At 35.9% G+C, this 18,447-nt stretch overlaps 2 protein-coding genes across 12 annotated transcripts in view; one reads left to right on the top strand and one right to left on the bottom strand.

Annotated features, from left to right (window-relative positions):
- VPS54 (VPS54 subunit of GARP complex) overlaps positions 1-13,152 on the top strand; it is a 98,462-nt gene extending 85,310 nt beyond the window's left edge. For 4 of the 5 annotated variants that reach the window (XM_032352250.1, XM_032352249.1, XM_032352251.1 and 1 more), the window contains 3 exons: positions 5,905-6,012; positions 8,079-8,173; positions 11,746-13,152. In XM_032352250.1, the coding sequence (XP_032208141.1) occupies positions 5,905-6,012; positions 8,079-8,173; positions 11,746-11,851 (309 nt within the window). In that variant the 3' untranslated portion in view covers positions 11,852-13,152. Of the gene's footprint in view, positions 1-5,904; positions 6,013-6,135; positions 6,162-8,078; positions 8,174-11,745 lie in introns of those variants that run through there. The other variant, XM_032352253.1, reaches the window with a different exon arrangement.
- Positions 13,153-13,740: 588 nt separating this feature from the next.
- UGP2 (UDP-glucose pyrophosphorylase 2) overlaps positions 13,741-18,447 on the bottom strand; it is a 68,336-nt gene continuing 63,629 nt past the window's right edge. For all 7 annotated transcript variants that reach the window (XM_032352257.1, XM_032352262.1, XM_032352260.1 and 4 more), the window contains 2 exons: positions 15,909-16,013; positions 13,741-14,204 (listed from right to left, as the gene is read on the bottom strand). In XM_032352257.1, coding sequence (XP_032208148.1) covers positions 14,097-14,204; positions 15,909-16,013 — 213 coding nt within the window. In that variant the 3' untranslated portion in view covers positions 13,741-14,096. The remainder of the gene's footprint in view (positions 14,205-15,908; positions 16,014-18,447) is intronic.

The raw sequence follows: 18,447 nt of genomic DNA, 5'->3' as shown, positions 1-18,447 counted from the left end.
GTCTTGCTTTTAAAGATCGGTATGGTTAGGGTAAACAAAGTTGAGGTAAAGAGGTGCTTTGAATTAGCAGCATTGTAGGTAGGAATCATAAGGAGGAAGATCAGTGTCAGGGATTTGGAGTCAGGTAGACCTAAGTTCATGTGTGTCCCAGATAAGCCATTAAAGCACCTTGGGCAAATTAATCTCCTTAAACCTCAGTTTCTGTCTTTAAATAGGGAAAATAATAGAGCCTTATAAAGTTGTAGTAAGGATTAATGAGATAATATTTATGTGGGGTGCTTTTCTTTTATCATATGTCTGACTATAGCAAGTTTCCAGTAAGTGTTGACTGCTAATGCTTTTGTTGTTGTTAAAATAACAGGTAAGTTATTCTATTTAGCTAATGTTTTAGGGTGGTTGAACTGAGGAATGGGAGATATGTTGGAAAGACAGTGAAGAGTTTTTGCTACCAGTGGAAAGCTGATGGATTTAAGTCCAGCTTATGGAGGTATAATTTATGTTCAGTAAGATTTACCCTTTCTAAATACGTAGTTTACTAACTTTAACCTGTGTGGTAGTAGAACTACCACAATCAAGATATAGAACAGTTCCATCACTGTTAAACACTCTCTCAGGCGCTTTTGCTGTCACTTCTCTCCCCACATCCAAAACCTTGACAACCACTGATCTGATTTTCATCTGCTATTTTAAAAATTCGTATATGCATTTATAGGTGGGTACATGTTCCATTTCTTTTGTGTAAATACCTTGGATTAGATTGATGGTTGTATAGAAGTATAAAACTTCATGATATCTTTATAAAAAACTGCCACATTTTTTTTCATGTGTTTTACCAATTGCTTAGACTCTGCTAATGGTGGTATAGGAATGTGAATGAAACATTCATACCATTTTTTTCCCCTACTTGTGATATATGAGAGTTCTAGGGGCTCTTCATCCTCACCAGCACTTTCTCTGTTTGTTTTTTAAAATTAGTACTCTAGTAGGTCTGTATGGAGTGATAACTCATTGTGGTTTTAGTTTTACATAATAACTTATATGTTGAGCATCTTTTCATGTATTGGTTTTCACCTGTGTCTTTTCTATGGTAGCATGTTCAGACTTTTGGCTAATTTTTTAAAAATTGGGTTATTGAGTTGTGAGAGAGTTCTATATATTCTTGATACAAGTCCTTTATCAAATATGTGTTTCGTAAGTATTTCCTTCCAGTCTGTCACTTATCTTTTCATTTTCTTAACAGTGTCATAGAACAGTTTTAAATTTTGATGAGTTCCAGTTTCATTTTTTTTTTTTTTATCATTCATCCTTCTTGTTGTCCTAAGAAATTTTTGTATAACCCACATTACAAAGATGATTCTGTGTTTTCTTCTGAAGGATTTATTACTTCAGGTTTTATGTGTATATTTGTTATCCATTTCTAGTTGATTTTTGTATATAGTGCAGAGTATGAGTCAGTGTTCTTTTTTCTGGATAGTTCCAGAACCTTTTTTTGAAAAGACTGTCCTTTCTCCATTGGCACTTTTGTTGAAAATCAATTGACTTTTTTCCTGTGGGTCTATTTTCGGACTCTCTATTCTGTTCCATTGGTCTATAAGTCTGTTTTAGACCAATGCCATGTCTTAATGTCTTAACTGCTGTAGCATTATTAAACTCTTGAAATCAGGTTAAGTCCTTGGATGTTAAGTCTTCTCAGTGTTCCAGCCCCTCTTCCAGTGGTAGCCAACCTCTACTTTGATTGGTTTTTGATCCTGGGCTTAAAGGTATTTTTTTGTTTCTATTCCTCACAACCCTGGGAATAAAGAAATTGGTGCCCTTTCTCTGTGACTTTACGCTTTTGCTTTAAGAGGAGGGTGCACGGAAGTGGGCAGTTCTTGTTCCTTTTCTCTAGTGGTGGCCAGTCACCTCCTGCTTGTCTGTGAGAATGATTCTGTGGTCTCCAGTTCTGACCCCAGTATTGTTTGTGAGGACCTTTTGGATACCCATGGAGGAGAACTTGTGAGTGAGTGCATACTTTCCTTGTGGCCAGTGTTCTCATTTATTATAAATATATAGTAGTCCATAATTGGCCCTTGGGAATTTGTTAAAATGTTGTTTTATTTCTATTTGTTTCTGTGGTGGTCATCTCTTCTTCCTGTGCTCTGGCAAAGTGAGACAGTTCCTGTGTCCCATCTTTCCTCAGTGGGGCTTGTCACTCTTTGGAATTAGTTCCTTTGTTTCCTGGGACCTCTGTTGTCTGATGGGTTCAAGAAAAGTTCGGATTTTGTAAGTTATCACAGTTTTTTCTTGTGGTGAGGGTAGTAGAATATTCTTTTACAGCTTCCTAAATTTTAAACAGAAGTAGAACCCAAAAGTTTTTAAAATAACAAATCATAGGATTAGAATTGTACTTTAGTAGTATTTATCAGATAGTACATAGAATGGATTTTAGGTGATACAGCATGTCGTCTGTTTGGAATACTTTCACTTAATTTTTTTCATTTGAAGACTCAGCAGTCCAGGTGTACTGCTCGGGAAGCCATCTCTGCTGTTTCCTAAATGTCTTCACCCATATTTTTGGAGCATGCAGAGCCCACTTTCTGGAATACCAGCCAGCTTTTAGGCTGTCAGCTCCCCAGAGCGCTTGGTCTCTGACTCATCTTTGTACACTCCAGCTAGCATAGCATCTGACACATTGTTCAGTCGTATACATTCAAATACATATATACACACACTCATATACCTACATACCTATGTACATACTTACACACATATATGTACACATATATACCTATATACTTAATAATTACATATGTGTGTATATATACAGATATAAACACACATTTAAGAAAATATGTATTCAGAGTTTCTTATGTACCAGGCAGTTTTATTAAATGTTTGTTGACCTTATATCTGGACTCATTAAAATGTGACTACATTTTTTCAGGTAAGAAGTATTGAAGATTTCACCTCGGGCAGTGTTTCTTAGCTGAGACAGTTTTGTCCCCTGAGGACATTCAGAAGTGTTGGGAACATTTTTGGTCGTCACAGTTTGGGAAGTGGAACGATATTGGTAGCTAGTGAGTAGAGGTGAGGAATGCTACTGAACATTCTATAATACACAGGATAGCCCTCCCAACAAAGAATAAGATAGCCCAAAATGTTGGTAGTTAGAGGATGAGAAACTCTGACCTAGAATACTAACTTGCAAAATAATCTGAAAGTACATTGATGGCACTCAGTCACCAACTCAATACAAGGAACCAAGGATAAGGAGGAATAAAAACTGAGGTGAAGATTTCCAGTCTATGTGAGCAGGAGGATTATGAAACCAGCAGTAGTAATGGAAACGGGAAGAAGGAGCATGTTTGAAAAAGTTCATGATAAACTCATTTATGGTATGGAACATTAAGATGTGTGACTGAAATTTAATGAAGTGTTTCAAGACTAGAGATACATTAGAAGTTGTTAGATTGAGATTGATAAGAGAGAAAGGGGATAATGGGGAGTTAAGATTAAAGAAGCTTTTGCACTTAGGAGACAGGATACAGAAGAGAGGAAAGTCAGGAAGGGAGGAAACTCAGGAAAACACTACATTATCTGAGGACCAAGGACAGAGCAATGAGGAAGGAGAACTAGGAAAGTCACTAAATTTGGAAGTTAGGATGCTTTAGTGATTTTTGCAGAAATTTCAGAAAATTGTTAATAGTGGAGGCAGGTGGTTTGGGTAGTGGCTAGATCCAGATTTTAAGGGTTGAGAATTAAAAAGTACAGTATCAAGTTTTGGTGCCTGAAGAAATGATGGTGAAGGTAAAATGGAAAGAATAGTATCTTTAGGGCAGGCAGGGGTGGAGGAAGGTTTTGAGGCTGTACTAGTTACCTAGAGCTGCCATAACAAATTACCAAAGACTGAGTGGCTTTAAAACCACAGAAATGTATTCTCTCATAATTCTGGAGGCAGAAGTCCTGAATCAGAGTGTTGTTAACCATGCTCCCTCTAAAGGCTCTAGCAAAGAGTATTTCCTGCCTCTTCCTGGCTTCTGGTGCTTGTCATTTGCTGGCATTCTTTGGCTTGTTAATGTGTCATTCCGATTTCTGCCTCTGTCTTCACGTGGTCATTTTCCTTCTCTGCGTCTATGTCTGAATTTCCTTCTCTTTTCTTTTATAAAGACACCAGTCCATGGATTTAGGGCCTGCTTTCTTCTGGTATGACCTTTTAAGATTCTAAGTGAACATGAATTTTGGGGGGATACTATTCATCCCTACAAGTGGTAATTAAGATATGGGGATGTTACCATAATGAGATAACTACTTCATACCCACTAAGATGCCTAAATTAAAAAGGCAGACAATAACTAGTGTTGGTTGAGGATATGGAGAAATTGGATCCCTCATATACTGCTGAGTAGGACTGTAAAACGATATAGCTACTTTGGAAAAAACTTTTGTATTTTGTCAAAAGATTAAAGTTAACCATATGACCCAGTAATTCCACTTCTGGGTATACACCCAAAAGAATTGAAAACAACTTGCCCACATAAAAACGAGTGTTCACGGCATTATTATTCATAATAGCCAAAAAGTGGAAAGAGCCCAAATGTTCATCAGTTAATGATTGGACAAATTATGGTATATTCGTACAGTAGAATGTCATGCAACCCTAAAAAGGATGAAGTTTCGATGCATGTTAACAATGAGGATGAATCTTGAAAGCATTATGCTAAGTGAAAGAAGCCAGTCACAAAAAGCCACACATTGTGTGATTACATTTATGGATATTAGTGGTTGCCAGGAGCTGAGGGGAGGGGTCAGGTGGAGTGACTGCTAATGGTTATGGGTTTCTTTTGAAGTGATGAAAATGTTCAGAAATTAACGATGATGGTTGTATAACTCTGAGTTTATTAAAAATCAGCTAACTGAATACTTTAAACAGATGAACTTTTTATGCTATGTTAATCATATCTTAAAGCTGTTGTTAACAAAAAAGATAAGGATGTTTTATGTATTTCTAGGCTGGAGAAAGGTTAAAATCTATATGGTCACAAGTTTGCTTATTTTGGTCCCAGTCACATGGTGACTTCTGCATGGTCCTGCTAAGAGCAGTATATTGGAATTCATCCTTTTAAAAAACTATATAAGATTAGTACATTAAATTATATAGCCCAGATTTGTCTTATAAATAAAAATAGTTTATAAGTTACGTTGTGAATTGTAAAATATGGGCCAAAGATGGTTATCTGAATGATACTAGTATATTATCCCAAATGTAAGGATAGTAAAATGAATTTACCTAAGTTTAAATTTTCAGTATAGGTCATTCTGAAAAAGGCTTCCTTTACCATAGTTAAGATAAATGTGATTACTAATTGGCCTACCTACAAAAGAAAAGGAAAATTTTAATTCTACCAGACTCCTGTTGATTTGATATGATCATGTTGACACACTCTGAAAATCATGCTTAAAATATAATGTTAATATGGAGGGCCTACTTGAAAGATTCATCATTGTATATCGAGCCAGACTGGTAGCTAACATTTTTTGTGTACTTACTTTGTATCAAGCATTGTTTTGTGTTCTTTTAAGTCCTTACAGCAAGGCCTTTGAAATCTAGAGAAATGAAGTAACTTGCCCAGTATCACATAGCTAAGACTCTGAAGGGCTGGGATTTGTACCCAAACAAAGTCTGTCTTAAGAGAAGCAGCCTGTGTTCTTTAGCCACTAATTTTGCTGGATTCCTCAAAGTAGATTAGGATATTTAATGAAAAGTTCTTGAGATTTGCATGAGTGGCATAGATCATAGTTGAAGTGTAAGCTTCAACTCTATTAGAGTTAGGCATGTAAGGGCTGAAACATATGTCTGAGGGAATAGTGGGGACAATAAACAATCCAGAGGACATGAATATAATTCTCACTATTTTCCCCTGCCAGTATGAGGTGAAAGCTCCCGTTCCTTCTGCCTGTTTCAGGAATATTTGTAAGCAAATGGCAAAAATGCATGAAGCTATATTTGATCTTCTTCCAGAAGAACAAACACAAGTGAGTAGTAATACCTAACACTACTTTTTTATATATAACATATGCATGCAGAATTGGAATGTTTTTACATACTTTTGTTACAGTTAAGCCTAGTTCTTACTCCAATATGATTATGTTTTTCAGCTGTTACATTGACCAGTGGAACATAGGTAAAAATTTCTTGATTTCAAAGTGCCCCTAGCTCCAACAGGCCAGAGCAGTAACTGCTCTGCTCTGTGTCAGCAGTTATAAAAAGCAGATTTTTCATTTGGCCATTGAGTATCAGAAATGCTGGATTCTACTTAGATCGTTCAGTACATTATCAATTTGAAAATCGGAGTTAGCATTTTTCAACTGTAAAATATGTTGCTGTTATTATAATCCAAATGGGATAGTAGAAGAATTAGTGATGGAATTAATGAGATGACACATAAAGTAACTCAGTCAATATATTTCATTAATATTTGTTACATCAGTGTAAGTGATCAGAAAAATAGCAAAGTGGGTAGTCTTTGGCACTTCTTACCTATGAAGTATCCACCCTTTGTCCTGACTGTCTTCCCCTACATGAGTGTTATCAGAGTTCTCTTCACTGTTCACCAACCCTCCTACCTCACCCCCCACTTGCTTGGTTCCCCTTTCCTGGTACTTTAAAGATTCTTTTTTTCCAATCTTCTTTACCCACCTTAGCTTGTTCCCTCTATACCAGGTTATCTCATTCAGGCCTAGTTGGAGAATGATAGTGTTAGAATACAAGCCTAGTTGTACGGTTGATGAGTTTTCCCAGGGATTTTTGGTATTCAGACAAGTTTGTTTCTTGAGTTTGCCTCAAATTAATTAGGTACATGGGAGTGGTATTTGGGAGCAAAAGGTAGCTTTCTTAGTATCTTTTGCCTATTCTTTCTCCTACTGCTTTCCTTTCCCATACCACTTCAGACTTCCATCCTACAGTAGCTCTGTTTTTCTTCATGTTTCCCTAGGTTTTCATTAATCATTCCAAACTCATGATGAAATATCATCCAACTCATTTGAGGCTCACTAAGAAATGAGAAGGAGCTATAATATATGGAGCTCCCACTGGGTCTCTTTTTTCTTCCTCATTACTTCCTAGTCAAGCCATTCTTCTCATTGCAAGTGTAAGATCTCACACCTCTGACATTCTGACCTTGTGGATTTGTCATCTGAGTTCTAATTAAGGCCAGGTCAGGGAGCTGGGCATACAGGTAGTCCACGTGTTTTTATCTACATCATCATTTAAAGGGAACTCTTGTCAGAGCTGGGTAAGAATTAGATTTTATATCAATATTGAATACTAGTAGTTCCACAGAACTTCCATAGATGACATTATATATATTTTTCCCTATTGAAAATCAGTGTTACTCTAAAAAATTGTTTCCAAAGATTAAATATATATAGCTTCAGGTCAGGTATTTCCCACAGAAGTTTTGAGCCATTACACCAAATATCTGCATACAGGGGCAACAAAATAATTTCTAGTAATTTTACCAGTTTAGAAGGATGAAAGTATCTTTACCTCTTACCATTGTGGCCTTTTTTTTCCCTATCAAATTCATATTTAATATATTGCAGAATTCTCTATTTCTTTTTGCCTGTCATGGTTGATCCCCTCTTATATATCCTAGAGGACTTCTAAGGGGCAGAAAGGCAGTGATAAAACATATCATTAAGGGGAAAACAAGCTTTTATCCAAAAATGTAGAAAAATTATACTAAAATAGCAACTAGGGGTGCCTGGGTAAGGCCTCGGGTCATGATCCCAGGGTTTTGGGATCAAGCCCCACATTGGGCTCTCTGCTTTCTCCTATCTCTCTCTGCCTACCTCTCTGCCTACTTGTGATCTCTCTCTCTCTGTCAAATAAATAAATAAAATCTTTAAAAAAAAAAAAGCAACTAAATACCTTAGAGGAGCTTCTTAAAAGTATACTTAAAAGTATATGCCAAAGCAAAGATTTTTTTAAAAATTTTAAAAATTTTTCTTCAAATAATACTGATTTGATACTGATAACTCAGATGCTTATGTCTTATATTTCAGTAGAGCTTTAAGAAACCATTTTTTTTCTTCTCCAGATGTTATTTTTAAGAATTAATGCAAGTTATAAACTCCACTTGAAAAAGCAGTTATCTCATTTAAATGTGATAAATGATGGAGGACCTCAAAATGGGTATGTTTTCAAAATATTTTTACTGGGTGCTCCTGTGCTGGATTGCTTGATTGGTTTTTATTCATTATGCTGTCCTTTTCTACCGTATATCCTTTTCCACTATGTCGGACCCCCACAATGGTAAAGTCAGCAACTTTTTGCCTTTTTTCTCTGTGGAGAGGATATCTGTATCTGCCTATCTGTCTTTCTACATTAAAGTGTTTTATAAATGGTCCATTACTTAAAATGTCTGTTTTGAGGCACTGTGGGTCAGCACCTCCTTATGTTACCCAGTAGTCTCTCCCTATGTGGACAGGACTCAAAGTCCTACTTTGTAGTTGTGTGACCACTAGAAGGTCCACTAGAAGTTAAGTAACTTCTGCCTTATTCATAAAATGAGAAAGATAAAATTTGCTTCAAAGTCTTCCAAAGGGTCACAAAAAATAAAGGTAAGTGCATATGTCCATTTTATTGTAAGCTGTTGAACAAAATATATGTATTATTGGTGAGATAATGTAATTATGTAAGAGAAAACAAAATTTAGAATCAGAAAACTTGGGTTAAGTTCCACTGCTTACTAGCTGTGTGACTTTAGGTAAATCGCTTACACACTCTGTGCTTTTATTTTCTTAAATTTGAAAATAGAGATAATGGTAAAAAGTACCATCACAAGATTTTTGTGAGGAGCAACATAGATAAAGATATGGGGAAAAGATTATACAAAATGCAAAAGCACTAGTGGTAGCTGTTCCATGGATTTTTGAGGAATAAGATATTTTATTCCCTGTTAAGTTTCAGGCTTAAACTTCATACTTATAGGAACAAATGAAAAAAAGTATTTTGGAGTCAGAAATTGGTCCTGTACAATAAAACAAGTACACTGAATTGATTTTGCAAGAAATATTTGGAAGCTTCAGACTGCTGAATCTGTTGGCCACGTTGAACTTTTTGATGCAAAAATCTGATTCTCTCGATTATTATCTTGTTTTTCTCTCTTTTTTTTAGAATTGTTATTTTCAAAAATTTCAGAGCCACAGAGAAGTTTAAGGACAGTTTATGAACACCAGATATCTCTCAGAAACTCTTTTTTAAAAACTAGTATTTTTAAGCCCCACTCCTCTCATATATAACGTTTTCTTTTAGTCCCTAGCTAAATCTGGGTTGGTTGGTTTTTCTGACCAAAAGTTCCAAAGCATCCAGGCTAACTCATTACGTATTATTTTCTTTGTTAATATAGCTATTTGGGGGTTGAACCACCTTAGTGATTTCACTGTCACATACTTTTAAAGACACTAATTCTGTGTAAGTCAGTTCATGCCTCTGAGTAATCCCTTGAATTATGGAATTCTCTGAAAATTAACCTCTAGACTCTAGCCAAAGACATAGCAAACTACCTGCTTAAAAGAAATTTTTGTTCTTGGGATGGCTTTCCCCTGCTCATGCTCTCTCAAATAAATAAAATCTTAAAAAAACACAACAACAAAAAAACCAAAAACCAACATTCCAAATAAACTGAAGTGTCCCTTGACCCCATCTCCAGTCACATTCTCTTTACCCCAACTCATAATCAATATTTTTAATAAATTTGGTCTGCATTCTTTCAGTCCTTCACATTATCTCTGTATCTTAAAAAAGTAGGTAGCACTGTTTTATAAACTTAATTTACTTATATGGTATATTGTATATACACTGCTTACTTTTTTCTACTCAGCATTGTAACGGTTTGATATATAGGAATTGTCTATTTTTTTTTTTTTACTGCTTTTTATTCTCCCACATGAAACAACCATATTTAATATAGTCATTTCTCCAAATGATAGATTCCTAGGTCATTACTTTTTTCCATTACAGCTATGCCACAGTGAAGATCTATATACATATCTAATAGTGTGACCATTTTGGGGGGGTATATATACAAGTTGATCAGAGCATATGTACATTCTCACTCTACTAGGTGTTGTGAGAATATTCTCCAGAGTGGTTGTACAATGCTTCCAACATTTGCTGTTAGATTTTTAAATGGTTGCCAGTGGTATCTTGTTTTGATTTGCATTTCCTAATGTTTGTCATCTTTTCATATATTTATTAGTCATTTATTAGTGTTCTTATCTGACTTTTCCTGTTCATTTTCTTTGCCCATTTTTCTCTTGGGTATTATTTTTCTTGTGTGGATTTTAGTTTTGCTTATGCCCTAATCAAACTAATCCTTTGTTAGTTATACATGTTGTAAATATCTTTTATGTTAAACAATTTTCAACTCAGGAAATATTTTTAAGTGGAGAATTAAATGCTAATTTTATGCTTAGTTTTTAGTGTGAGGACCTTGCCTTAGAAAGGTTTTATTCTTTTTTGAGCTGTTGCTGTCAGTTTTAGTGTACTAAATTGACCATACTATCTATCACAAGTATAATTTTGAATCTTTTAAAAATACCTGAATTAGATGTTTTAAATGAAAAATATGATCCTCATTAAATTCTGCCATGTGATAAGAGGTAAAACATTAAGTACATAAGTCTAAAGGCATTTTATAAATTGGACTGTAGTACAAACATTGAGGGTGCTTCTAATACCTTTGTCCCATGTACTCTAGCAATCCAGAACTTATGTGTTCATTAAAATACTGAGGCTGGATTTCCTCTTCTCTTTTACAAACTACTAAATCAGGGTCTATTTATTCCTCGATGGGCCAGTCCCTATTTTATATGCATGAAGCTTTAGTATTTATTTATCCGAGTGTTGTTTCCTGGAATGTCCTTTCAAGTATGGACATTAATGTGACAGCTCAGTACTCAAAAGTGTAAGACTTTGTTTTTTCATCTAGTGTTGCTGGATGTATCAGGTTTTGTATCTAGTAATAACATATACATGAATCTCAGCTTTCATTGAACTCCTTTGGATGTCACTTCGGAAACCTTATCTTTCTTTCACTTGATTTCTTTAGTCATATACATGTACAGTTGATCCTTGAACAATGCAGGGATTGGGGGCACCCACTCCCCTTGCAGTAGAAAATCCACATGTAATTTTTGACTTTGCAGAAACCTAACTAATAATACCCACTGTTGACTGGAAGCCTTATCACTAACAACAATAGTTGATTAACATATTTTGTATGTTATATACTGTGTTTTTGTAGTAAAGCTGGGAAAAGGTTTTGAAAATCATAATAGTACATTTCATGCTGTACCATGTCAAAAAATATCTGTAAATAGACCTGTGCAGTTCAAACCCTGATGTTCAAGAGTCAACTGTATACTCTAGTGACAACTTACCAAAGAAACATCTTAATGTATTATTGTTCTATTTTATTTCATATTGTTTTAAGATAAATCTATTTTATTAGGCAGAATTATGAAACCAAGTCCAGCCTGCACTAGTTTATTCTTTTTCAAGATATTCATTGTTGAAAGAGAGCACTCTAACTATCTGATAGCAGAAATCCTGCTAAGAAACATACTGACATTTGGTCCCTAGGAAATCTGAATTTTAAATAATAGTCTTGGCAGTTAGAATAAGACTGACTCTATGAACATTGCTTCTTTAATTATGCAGTAGAAAGTGAGATTAAAAATAGTTTTCTCTCCAATGTCTAGGTTGGTCACAGCAGATGTAGCTTTTTACACTGGAAATCTTCAAGCCTTAAAAGGTCTTAAAGATTTGGACCTAAATATGTCCGAGATCTGGGAACAGAAGAGGTGATGACATACTGGAAAACTGGGTAGCTCATCTGACCATGGGATGTGTATATTTATGAAGAAAATGTGGATGCCTGTGATTCAAGAACTGAACCTCGAACCCAAAGTGAACTGGAATAGGGGAAGGGGAAAAGGAAAGTATCAGTGTTGGGAAACTGGGATTCAGTGGGATCTACAAGGAATGCCATTTTTATGCTTCCTTCAGTGAGGAGTAACTGATCAGGTGTCTATAACATTTTTCATTCTCTCTGGAAACAGACTCAGGTTTCTTTGGACCAAATCCAAAAGAACACATAGCTGTAACACAGCTGTAGTTGACTAGAATGCTCTGTATACTTTATATTAAAAAATGCTTTGCATTTCTTCCAGTGCAATGAAATTCATATGGTGTCCCACCTTATTTAATGATGGTACAATTTAAAATATTAAAATCTTAGTCAACCTCTGTAGAAAGTTTTCTCTATGAAAGTAAAGCTGTTTGAAAAATTATTTTTTTACAGATCTTTCTATAAAAAATAAACATCTTTTGATTGCTTGGATTTAGAAATTCAATTTTTGTTTTAGTGACCAATGTCAAGTTTCAGGCCTTGGGAGTCGCATATTTAATCTTTCTACCACCACTGTATGTCAACTGAGTAAAGCCTTCCAGAGTAGTCTAAATACTTGAAAGTTTGATCACAGTAATAATTAAAGAATAAGATACTGGCATTTATTTATGCAACTACTAATTTAAATACTTTTCAGAAGTGGTATATGAAAGGCTGCAGTTTAATAGCTGTATTTTTATATAAGTATCTATGAAGGGTTGGTTTTTGGGGCTTTTTTTTCCTTTTTATTTCTAGCAAATGGTAAGAATACATTTTCATATATTCTGCCTATTTATGAGTTCTCATTTTAACATTTAGATAACATATGAAATATGGCCCCCTTGGGTTCTTGTTTTTAAAAAAGTTACTTTTGACGTGTATATGAACAAAGACCAGGAAGAAAACAGAACTTTTAAAATATAGGCTGCTGTGTTGGGATCAGAAATATAAGGTGACGAGTAAGTTATTTAAAGATTTTATAATACCTACCTTCAAAACTAGAATCAGCAGCACTCTACAAATGAAAGTGCCTGTGCCTCACCTCATACCGGGATCTTGCCTAACCCTGTCAGAGTGCCTAACCTTGTGGTGATTATGTACAATGAAATAGTCTTCTTTTGTGCTCTTCCATTTCTTAAAAGGAAAGCCTGTTTTCTTTATCATTACTAAGGTATGTCATTGGTTCTTAAACTGTCTAAAATAAAGCTGTAAAAAATTACCAGACTTTATAAGGCAACTTTTTTTTAATAGTATACAGGAAACTTTAAATTACAAGCAGCCTACTCAAAAACAAGTATGGAAAAATTAGAAAATGTAATTAATCTTTAGAGAAAAGCCACAAATTAAACTATCAGCAGAACTGATTTGAAAGGTTATTCGTGAATATTTTCAGTCACACCAAGAATGCTTTGGGGAAAGGGAACTTTTTATAAAGTTATACCTCCACCCATCATACTAGAGAACAAGGATGTCAAAGAAATACCCTACCTCTACCCACCCCCAAACTCTTGAGCTGGGAAAAGAAACATCACTTTATTTGTTTTAATAAATGGAGAGTCTGTGGAAAGCATGGCAGGCATCCCAGGCTTAGGACTAGATGACAGGTACTAAATACCTTCAGGTTTAATTCCCATGGAAAGAATGATGTGGTTAAGTTCCTTAGAAAAGCAAAAACTAGATGTGTTAGGTAACTGGCCAGTGAGTACTTAAATATTTCAACAGCAAATCTTCCAACTGGTTCAGTAACTGTTTTGCAAGAATAAACCCATTTTTCATAAACTATTTCATAAGGTTAGCAGTGAAAGTGTACATGTGCACATGGATTGCCTCACAGCTTTATTTTTGAAAATCACAAGCAATTCAAAGTGACCGTCACTGAGGCCTCAGTTAAAAGATGTTCCATTAGAGCTGCCCCAGTTTTAAGATTAAATAGTATTGCACTTTAAGATGAACTAACTTTCAGGGTCCTCTTCAAAGAAGAAAAATATTGCTTCCATCTGTGCTTTTCTTCGACTAAAAGCATATTGCAAAAAAAACTACTTTAAAAATTAATACCGCAGGGTACAGTAACATAGTAAAGTACCTGCTGATTTTAGAGAACATTTCATTATAAGAAACTGTTTAGCCCATAATTAGTATGAAGTGTACACAGTATTTTTCATTTCAGTGGTCCAAGATACGAAGGTTCCCTGATACAATCTTGTTCTCTAATACTGCTCCAGGTGGGATGTCGATTCGGTCACCGTGATTTGCAATGATGATAACTGTTCCCTATGTGACAGGGAAGACAAAACAGAAAAGAATATATTTAAAACTGCAGCTGAAATGCAACTGATTTTCTTACAATTACCAAATTTATGTAGAACTCCATTTACAATGTAGCATTTGTACATATAGCAATATTAAACATGAAAAATAATAGGTTAAGGAAAATTATATAATGTGTCCCTCTAGGAATCCTGGCAGTAGTTCTGGAGACCTTGCCTCTGTATCAGAGGTGGTACTAGAAGTGAGAAGTAGACCCTGTGCCACAGTATAACTGGCCCTTTGAAAGAACTACCTGCAAGGTCACCAGCATTATCTACCTTCATAAAGATACTGAGGTGCTTGGTTTATATTTACATACAGGTTTGGGTTTTTGTTTTTTAAAAATAGATTACTAATATATTTTTCATGTCTTAAGTGAGACTGTACAGATGAGTATTAGCAGTAAAGTTTCATGTACATGTGTGTATATACACACATAATATCAGCAATAAAGTTCTATACACACACACACACACACATATATACAGGTCTGTACGGTTGACCCTGGAACTCATGTTTCAATGGTCTGGGCCCCACTTACATGCACTTTTTTCAATAAATACAGAACAGTACTATAAGTGATTTTCTTAAAATTTTCTTATCTCTAGCTTCCTCTATTGTAAGAATACAGTATATAATATATATGACCTACAAAATATGTTAATCAACTGTTATTAGTAAGACTTCCAGTCAACAATAGGCTGTTACTAGTTACATTTCTGGGGAGTCAAAACTTATACATGGGTTTCGACTACAGTGGTCACTCTCCCCAGCCCCCATGTTGTTCAAGGGTCAACTGTATATAAATATATATATACCAGACATATCTATACATACACACATATTTTTTTGTTTTCCCAGATCTTTATTTAAGGAGCTTTAATAAAGGAAGAATAGGAAAAAGCTGTTGTATCTTTGGTTTTGAGCTTCAATACTTATACCCATAGTCCTTCCTATTTCTTAGGCTAGAATGATATTTATCTGAGTACCTAAGTACTGTAGTATGTGAATAAATCTCTATACTGAAGACAACTGATTACTTTAAAAGAATATATTATATTTAGGGGCGCCTGAGTGGCTCAGTGGATTAAGCTGCTGCCTTTGACTCAGGTCATGATCTCAGGATCCTGGGATCGAGCCCCACATCGGGCTCTCTGTTCAGCGGGGAGCCTGCTTCCCCCTCTCTCTTTGCCTGACTCTCTGCCTACTTGTGATCTCTCTCTGTCAAATAAATAAATAAAATATTTAAAAAAGAGAATATATTATAATAAGTATAAGTGAAGTTATCATCTTTTCTACTTTCAGATTCAAATAGTCCTCTTGGGTGAGCTAATGCTACTTTAATAGTGATTCTCTTTTACAGACTGTCATTTCAATAAAATAGTACCAGTTAAATTACTTGTGTTTGTGGACTACAGGATTCAAATGGAAAGCAAAGTTCCTATATACAACAATTATTGTATTTTAACTATGTTGTATATCTATGGAAGATAGTATTAATGCTAAATATTGTGGTAAGCTATTTTATTTTTTAAAATGTATTTATGTCTTATAAACATCTGGTATAGATTAAGAAGTATTCTTTAAAATAAAGGTAAATTTAGGACTAGAAAATGAAACCTGTTTTGTAAAGCTGTAAAAACTATAATTTTCATCAGAACCACACACCTTTAGTGAAACATTCTTGCCAAATGTCACATCTCCTGAAACTGTGAGGTGATCCAATTCAAGCATATCTGGTATACTTTCAAATCTCCTTAGATAATCCTGTACCTGAAAGAAACACATTGTTTCAAGAATGGGTTAACAACAACAACAAAAAGAAACAGGGATTAACAAGTAGTTTAACTGAACTGTGAAAACATTCTGTTCATGGCCAACCTCAGGCCCTCAATGGGAAGAACCCATTTATTAAGCATTTGCTAGATGCTAGATGCTGTGCAGGTGAAACCAGGAAATATGAACACCGTCCCTACAGTCAAGCAATTTATACTACCACTAATCAGAACAGGCATTAATAAATAAATGATAATAAATAAAAAGATAAACAACATGAGTAGTATTTCAAAAGTGGGATATTTCATGCACAGCAATAGCTCAGATTATCAGTACAAATGATGATTATCTTTATGTTATTTCCTTTTATAGGGACTAGACATTATCTTAGAGGGCCTTGTTTACTATTTTGCTAAGAAAATTAGAAGCAGTCTGAGAAGTTCCACTGACTTCTACGACAACCCACTTGCCTCTGAGCCCGTTACTCTGTCCCTGCCTAGTACTGGGGTTGGACTCTTTACTCCAACTTAAGGCCAGTCCTTCTTCTGGCCTATTCAAGGATATTGTCTAGTGATTCTCCTTCTTTAGTGTTTTTCTCTCTGATTGCATCAATTCCAGTCAATGTGTAAACATCCCATAAATTCTCCCATCTTTTAAAAACCAACCAAACAAACAAAACAAACTCACTCTCAAATTTACATCCCTTTCTATATCCATGGCTGCAATTGTTTTGTTTTGTTTTTAGGGCAAAATTCTTGAATCAGTTGTCTACATATCTCTCATTTCTCCTATTCTTTATTAAATCCCTTCCAGTCAGGCTCCAGAACATTTTTTTTTTAAAATTTTTATTTATTTACTTAGTTACTTGACAGACAGAGATCACAAGTAGGCAGAGAGGCAGGCAAAGAGAGAGGAAGGGGAAGCAGGCTCCCTGCGGAGCAGAGAGCCTGATTCGGGGGCTCGATCCCAGGACCCTGGAATCCTGATCAGAGCCGAAGGCAGAGGCTTTAACCTACTGAGCCACCCAGGCGCCCCTCGGGCTCCAGAACTTCTATATTGATAATCCTACTGGTGAATTCTCATTGATCCTGAACCATTCATCTTACTTGAATCAACAGCAGCACTTGACATAGATGATCACTCCCTCTTTCTTGAGACATTTTTTAAATTTGGCTTTTAGGGGCGCCTGGGTGGCTCAGTGGGTTAAGCCGCTGCCTTTGGCTCAGGTCATGATCTCAGGGTCCTGAGATCGAGTCCCACATCGGGCTCTCTGCTCAGCGGGGAGCCTGCTTCCCTCTCTCTCTCTCTGCCTGCCTCTCTGACTACTTGTGATTTCTCTCTGTCAAATAAATAAATAAAAATCTTTAAAAAAAAAAATTTGGCTTTTAGGACTTACACATTGATGGTTTTCTACCACCAGTTCCTCATCTGTAACTCCTCAGTGATCTTTGCTGCTTCCTCTACCTCATCCCCATCCTCTAAGCCTTGGACTATCTTAGGGGATAGTCCTCTTACCTTCTAAGTGATACCTATCTCATGGCTTTAAATACCAGTATGAATAGAGGACTCTCAAATTTACCTGTCTCCTCTGATCTAGAAACAGTCTAATAAATTTGAAGGCCTAATCTAAGTACAGTATCTCCAAAATTGAAATCCCCATCCTGTCCCCCTAAACCTACTTCCCCCATCTCCATAAATGGCAGGAAATTCCATGCTTCCAGTTGCACAGCCTAAAAACCATGCAATCATCCTTAACCTTTTTTCTTTTGCACTCCCATCTCATCCAAGAGCAAATCCTATAGGTACAACTTTCAAAATTTCTCAGAATGTCAACATATTTTCATTATTTTCACTGCCATCACCCTGGTCAAAGCCACCATTTCCTCTTGCCAGGATTCCTACAACAGCCGGTTCCCTAATCTCTCTGATTCTACCCTCATTTAGCAGATTGGTCATTTCACCCCTTAGCTCGCAACTTCTTTGATGGTTTCTCCATCTACCAGGAAAAGAAAAAGCCACCCACATTTCTAATATTCAGTTACAAAGTTCTACATATTAGGACTGTTTCCTGTCTGACCCAACTACTATCCCCATCTCTCACTTGCTTACTCTGCCCCAGCCATATTGTGCTTTGTAAAGTCCCTAAAACATTTTCTTCCTCAGAGCAACTAGCCATGCCCACTTAGCCCCCAGTTCTGAATTTGGGCAGCTAATGTTCTTATCTCCTGCAGAGTATTGAAGAGGCTACGAAGAGTGAGGGGGACATGAAGGGGGAAGGGTGAGGCTAGGTAGAAAAATGGCTGGGGACCCTGGGTGGCTCAGCTGGTTAAGCATCTGCTTCCTGCTCAGGTCATGATCCTGGGAACGAGCCATGTCAGGCTCTCTACTCAGCAGGGAGTCTGCTTCTCCCTCTCCCTCTGCCTACTTGTGC

Source organism: Mustela erminea, chromosome 7 (genome assembly GCF_009829155.1).
Source record: "Mustela erminea isolate mMusErm1 chromosome 7, mMusErm1.Pri, whole genome shotgun sequence".
Lineage (NCBI taxonomy): Eukaryota > Metazoa > Chordata > Mammalia > Carnivora > Mustelidae > Mustela > Mustela erminea.
This window is presented reverse-complemented; position numbering and strand designations above follow the sequence as displayed.